Raw genomic sequence first — 6,710 nt, 5'->3', positions numbered from 1 at the left:
ATGCCTCCTGGACGCCTCCCTGGGGAGGTGTTCTGGGCCTGTCCCACTGGGAGGAGACCCCGGGGAAGACCCAGGACACGGTGGAGAGACTATGTCTCTCGGCTGGCCTGGGAACGCCTCGGGGTCCCCCATGAAGAGCTGGAGGAAGTGGCCGGGGACAGGGACGCCTGGGTTTCTCTGCTCAAGCTGCTGCCCCCGCGACCCCCGGAGAAGTGGCAGATGATGGATGGATCCTCATTTACTGATTTGGTGTGCATAAGTTATGATAACATCCAACATACACATGAAGCCTAATAATACTGTGTGATGCTTTGCCTTCTGAATCAATTCATATCTCAGTCAAACGTGTGCAAACACTCCTTCCTGAGTGACTCGTCTGTGGTATAGAGCGAGTGCCACATTTGTGCTGCTTCTCTTTCCGTAGTTGTAGTTAAAAGAATGTTTGGTGGCTCTCACAATAGATCTTCTTTAACTGTTAGTGTTTTTCTTTAGGCCTCCGCTTCTTGTCCCTGGCTACCGCTCGCTGCAAAGCAGTAACACAACCAGATATAACATGTTTATGTGAATCATGTTTAAAATGTGAAGCGTATCTTATCATTCTGTTCATGAAGGTGCAACATAATGAAGGTTTTATATATAATTGTAAAATATACGCTCACCTACTTGATGCCATTATTACAGGTGAAGTTGGCATGATTTTATTCACTCAGGGACAAAACTATTCTTTCTTATTTCAATGTTCTTGTGTTTGGCAGTCGTTTGAGCCCTAATGCCTGACATAGTTCATAGTTAGATTGTTATCACAGCACACTTTAGTGTGTAGAGACACTTAAAGGTAAAAAGAAGGCAGCCGATTTATTACTTTATTAGTGAAAAGACTTCAAGATCCAAATTTAGACTGAGTGACTTGCAAAGACCTGTTTTTCTCTCTACAGAAATCATAGAAACTCCCCTCCTCCACCCTGCCCCAAAAATAAATTTGAAAAAAAAAAGAAAAAGACGCCCACACATATGTCACACACACACACACACACTAACAGTATTCACACACACACACAAACAAACACAAACACACACTACCATCGCACATTTTGTGCAAAATTACACAATGAAGCACCATTACTGAACATAGCAACAACAAGCATAGGTTGTTGGCATCATTTGCAGGGATTCTTTATATATTTTTTACTGGTGTAGTCATATGATGAACGCCTTTATGAAAAAATGGAGCTGTTTCACTTCCTGGACTTTGAACTGCACGAGCACCTGCTGCAGTCGGTTTGTCACACTGTTTCCTGCACCAGTTGACATGCTGCTCATGTTCGCTGTTCCACACTTGATAATTTATTAACTATGGGCGTCTTAGAGATGATCCTTCTGCTAAGTTGTTGGATTTTTACAGGTAAGATAAATCACATGTTATCTTTGCATGTTAAATGTCAGAACTCGTGAATTTTGTCTTGGTTCCACAATGAAAATGGAGAAATGCTATTTTTCTTATAAAGTTACAGATATTATCAGTTTTGGAGCAGAAGATGATTAAGCTACTCTATTTTCAAGCTGACATTTCTTCTTGTTAACAGCAATGCAGTGCGTTTGAACCCCGCGATAAAACTTCCCTATTTCTTACAAAAAAAGAAACGAGTAAACAGATTTGGTGTTTATTCACAGAAGCAACACTAACTTCAGTCGGTCTACTGTTGTGCTTTTGTAAAGATGATTAAGGACTTATTTTGTGTATTTTAATGTCTATCTTTTAGGAATCGTGGCAGAAGAACCTCCAATGACGTATTATAGTCTGAAAAACAGCACAGTGTGTCTAAATATCAAGAAGCCGCCTCCATATTATGAGGTTTCATGGAAGTTATCTGGTAAAGTTCTTTATTCTTCACGAGGCATCAATCCCAACTATAAAGACAAAGTGAGGCCTGGTGCTGGGAACATTTGTGTAGAAATGCTGACTGAGGAAGACGTCGGCATCTATGAAGTCTCATTCACTGACGATAAATACACATCAGTATCAGAGAAACACCAAATCTTTGTCCAAGGTAGGTCCTCATACTTTTGCTATCTTTACCTACAGCATCTGATTCGTCAGCCCCTCTCATTTCTCTAAAGGAACTCTGAGCGCATGTCTGAAAGTGTGATTTCTGGCTTATTTTACTGCTGGTAGCCATCACAGCAAACCCTCGTGCCAGTACTGTGTCTGCTTGTTCGGGTGTTGCAGAAATGGTTCCCAGACCAGTGATGACTGTGATGTCAGCGCGTCCCGGCAACCTGTCTGCAGAATCCTGCAGTGTCTCCGTGAACTGCTCCATCCACGATGACTCGCTGTGGTCCGTCTGCGATGAGGAAGCCTGCAGACCATCTCTGAAGTCCTTTGGGGAGCTCAACATCACCATCTTCTCTGACAACAGAACTGTTGTCTGCAGTGGCAACAACCATGTTAGCAGAAATAACGTCACAGAAAGCATGGGAGCATTGTGTAAGTACAAAATGAATGAAATAAGCAGCTCAGATATCACTCACACACTTATTGACCTGAAGGTAAAATCACTGTGTTGGTCACATTCCCTTTTATCTAATTTTGTCTTCATTATTTAACTGCATCCCTCATCGTTTTAATTATCATATAAAATGTTTGTTTGCTGCAGTGACCTTTCTTTGTTTGCAGGTGTCAGGAAAATTAATGATAAACCCCAAGAAGAACAGCCACACCCCCCAGTAGAAGGGATTGTTATTTCTGTTCTGCTTGCATTGATGTTTCTAGTGATGTTGGCTGTCTTTGCCAAAAGATTTTCATCAAAATGCAAAAATCAGGTAACGTGAGCCATGAAGCAAAATATAATGTTTTATCTTATAATTCTATTAATGTAACGCATCCATGTTTTGATGTGAGGATGGGTGACACAGTTGGAAGTATGTGACAAACTCTGAGGAAGATTTTTCTTTGTCCTGCATCATTTTCAGGCAGCAACATCTACTGCAGGTTTGATACAAAGTGGGCCGTTAGAGGAGCAGATACAGTCGGAGGCCAGGGCCTCTACATCTTCTAGTAGTGACGCTTCGTATGAGAATCTTGATATCAGTAATCGCAGAGAGCGCAGCATCCCAAGAGAGGAGCAGTTCTCCAGGGAAAGTCAGAAAGTTGATACCGTTTACTCTATCCCCAAACCAGCGGCCTCTCGTTCCAAGAGTAAAGGCAAGAATGATTCAGCGAAACTCAAGAACACACAAGAGACTTTGACCTCGGGGTCTGCCTTCTCGGATGAGACGCAGCACTCGACACAAATCGACACGGTGTACAGTTTGTTGCAGAAGCCAATAAAGTAAGAAGTCACAGCACCACCAAGAGGATAAATAAGAGGCATGAACAGTGGAATGCGTCACACCAAAGTTGGCAGCAAGCTGCAGTAGCTCCATTAGTATTATGTGTATTTTTAATTTTTTTTAGTTGTATTCGATTGATTTTTTTCCTGCAAAAATGTGATTTTTAAAAAGTATATTTTTCTGCACGGGTTTGGAAGCCGCTTGAATGGATTCTCATCTTCGTATTTTTGACAGTTGTCAGCAGATCTGTTATGATTAGTTACCATGCCAACGCAAACAGGAGCAGCTTATTTAGCTTTCTAAATGTCAGCTGAAGGCAGAAAAAAAAGATCACCAATGATTTTAAGAGGAAACTCCATGGATTGTCAGGCAGGAGCAAGACGGAGAAACAGGGGGAGAAAGTACTGACCAGGTCTGTATGATGGAGGATTTCAGATCGCCGGGAAACAAAATCCACAAGCTTGGAGCCCTCAGGAAGAACGTCAACAATGCAGTATTATGTGTTTCACTGTCATCTCCAGAAATACTCCGATGACTCTGCAGTTGTTGGGTGTAGCAGTGATGGACAAGAGGCTGGGTTCAGAGAACTGGTTGATCACTTTGCGTCCTGGTGTGGGAACAATCAGCTCATCTTTAACACGAACAAAACAACAGAGATGACGGTGGAATTTTGGATGACCAGGAGTAAGCCAAACACTGTCTCCATCCAACGTGAAGAGGTGGAGGTGGTTGAGGAATACAGATACCTGCGGTTCATCTGGACAACGGGACTGGAAATGCAGCACCGAGGCTGTCTTCAACAAAGGATATAACAGACTGTTCTTCTAGAGGAAGCTGAGGTCCTTGAATGTCTGCACCAAGATGCTGCATATCTGTGGTGGAGAGTGCAGCCTGCTGGGGAAGCAGCATCAGAACCAAAGACAGAGACTCAAAGAAATTGAGCAAACTGTTAAACAGCTCATCAAAGGCAGTTGCTGTTTTATTACAGATGTTTCAGAGGTGCATCACTCAGCCACGACTTGAATGGATGGACATTTTACATATCTTCTGTGATAATGTTGAAAATATCACACGAATAAATACCTACAGCAAGTTTTATTATTGACCACAGTGACATTCAAGACAGCAGCACATCTGGAAACAAGTTTAGTTGTAGGATGTCCATGTTTGGAGTGGGCCCACAGAAAGGGAAACTTTTAAAGTGTTTTGATGTGTGCTTCAACGTCCCTGCACACCTGCAGAAAACGGCCAGTTGAACTTGTCGTTAGCATCATCAAGCTAATGAATGCCAAGCTGTATCACTGTCGTGTCATTCAGTCAGCATCCTGCAGGGGGGAACTGTGAGTGTGGAAACTGTTCTCACTGCGCTTTCACGCTGTTTTCATGTATCGCCACAAGAGGTCCTCAGACTGATTTTGATCGTCTGATTGTCAGGCCTCATACTCTGAAATTTGCAGTGATGCGAGAAGGATTTAGTTGCTGTTCAGGATCAGCTTCAGTTTGCTTCTAAGGATAAGAACAATAAGCCAATCACAGCAGTCATGTAAAACACCTTCTGCTTTAAAGATGGCATTATTCCAGCTTTAAGTTCTTCTATTCTGATAAAGAAAGTCATCAGTGAACAAGCCCATTTTGTCTGTACTCATATTTCTGTACATGATTTAAAATGTGAGTCAAAACATTTAGTTTATGCATGTTGTGTTATGGAGGGAAGAGGCCATGCTAAATGTTTGTAAATGTGCACACCTCATAAGAGTGTAACTTACTATATGAACAAAAATGCCCCACCCCACAAAAATAAATAGGTGTGAATACAAGTGTGTGTGTGCGTCACTACAACACATACTCAGTAATGCCAGTCATTTCAATAGTTTTTACAATATATATATATATAAACTCCCTTTTAGAAGGAAGAAACATCCATCAGAACCAGAACCAGGAAGGGTGGACTGGAAAGAGGGGACAACGAGCACCATAACACCAGGCCAGGGATACCTGCTGAGACAGAGAGACGCGAGTTAATGACAGCAATGATGTCACGTGTTCATGGAGAGTAAAGAGAGCAGAGGGAGGAGAGGTGCATCATGGGAGCTCCCCCAGCAGTCTGGGCCTATAGCAGCAGAGCTATGGGATGTTTCAGGGCCATCCCTAACTATAAGCTGTATGAAAAAGGAAAGTTTTAAGCCTGATCTTAAAGGTAGAGAACCCAAACTGTCAAACTATTTCTGAACCACTTGTGAAACTCTAAAGTGTTAACAAGCTGGGTTAATCTTGACTAGATGATCTGATTTGATATTTTTACATGTGGTTCCTGTTTCTGCATCGTTTCATATGCATTCCATGAAGCGGCACCAACAGTCTTCACTGCGCTGTTTTCATACGTCAGCGCTGCTTACCAACCGTCTCATGCAGAGGTGCAGAGAATGGATGGTGAAAAGCTTATTTCTGCTAAATTATGATACTGCCCTGCTCATTTATTCAGAAGGATGAGGAAATAAAAGAATCAGTTCTGCAAATGAAAAATAACTAGTTGATGAGAACAGGTTTTATCAGAGTCTTGTGCCATACTTAACTTTGGGGCGTGGCCCACAACCTTGGTTGTAATTGTAATTTGCAGACTACATGTGCACAACTGAGCTGGTTAGGCTGCATCTCTTTAATCCTAAAGGGAAGTTCTGTAGACCTCCATCCATCCATCCATCAACCACTTCTCCGGGGGTCGCGGGGGCAGCAGCTTTAACAGAGAAACCCAGACCTCCCTGTCCCCGGCAACTTCCTCCAGCTCTTCCGGGGGGACCCCGAGGCGTTCCCAGGCCAGAAGAGAGACATAGTCTCTCCAACGTGTCCTGGGTCTTCCCCGGGGTCTCCTCCCAGTTCTGTAGACCTGGCATAAGAAATTGCCTTAGCTGTATTATGGTAATTTGAGAGTGATTATGCGATTTCTAATGTGAGATGAGGGGATGACATCAGATATGTCAGAATCCTTGTTACCAGCCGTCTCGCTGGGCTGCAACATAAAATGGAGCCTGAACACAAAGGGCTAATAAAGTACTCGGCTTACATTTAAAACCCAGCTGTTAATTCTCGACAATGCATCGGTGACCTCGCTGTAAGCCACACCAGGCACACCTTCACAGGTGCAGTGAATTCAGTTCAATCAGGAAAGGACTCTGCACTGCCGCCACAGCAGTGAGGATGCAGAGAGGCGTCACACTCAGGAATGAACAAGAAGGACCGAACTGAAGCTGTGAACGTGGTCATTATGTGTGAAGAGGAACTGGAAAGTTTGCTCAGTTTGTTCACGGGCCGAGAAGTTAAATGCTGTGCGATGCCTCTAAGCCAGATATGCTTTATATGAGTGCTTTTTTAACGTCTGGAGT

The 6,710-nt window shown here is 43.1% G+C and overlaps 1 protein-coding gene across 1 annotated transcript; it reads left to right on the top strand.

The window, feature by feature from the left end:
* The first annotated feature begins 1,295 nt into the window (after nucleotides 1-1,295).
* On the top strand, nucleotides 1,296-3,631 carry LOC140281983 (uncharacterized). Its single transcript, XM_072376511.1, has 5 exons — nucleotides 1,296-1,402; nucleotides 1,761-2,048; nucleotides 2,228-2,485; nucleotides 2,675-2,820; nucleotides 2,971-3,631. The coding sequence occupies exons 1-5, from the start codon at nucleotides 1,354-1,356 to the stop codon at nucleotides 3,331-3,333; spliced, it is 1,104 nt and encodes a 367-aa protein (XP_072232612.1). The 5' UTR covers nucleotides 1,296-1,353; the 3' UTR covers nucleotides 3,334-3,631.
* Nucleotides 3,632-6,710: the final 3,079 nt, after the last annotated feature.

Source organism: Leuresthes tenuis, unplaced genomic scaffold (assembly GCF_036924035.1).
Source record: "Leuresthes tenuis unplaced genomic scaffold, fLeuTen1.0.hap1 SCAF_22, whole genome shotgun sequence".
NCBI lineage: Eukaryota > Metazoa > Chordata > Actinopteri > Atheriniformes > Atherinopsidae > Leuresthes > Leuresthes tenuis.
The sequence above is the reverse complement of the archived record's forward strand: the minus strand, read 5'-3'. Positions and strand labels throughout refer to the sequence as shown.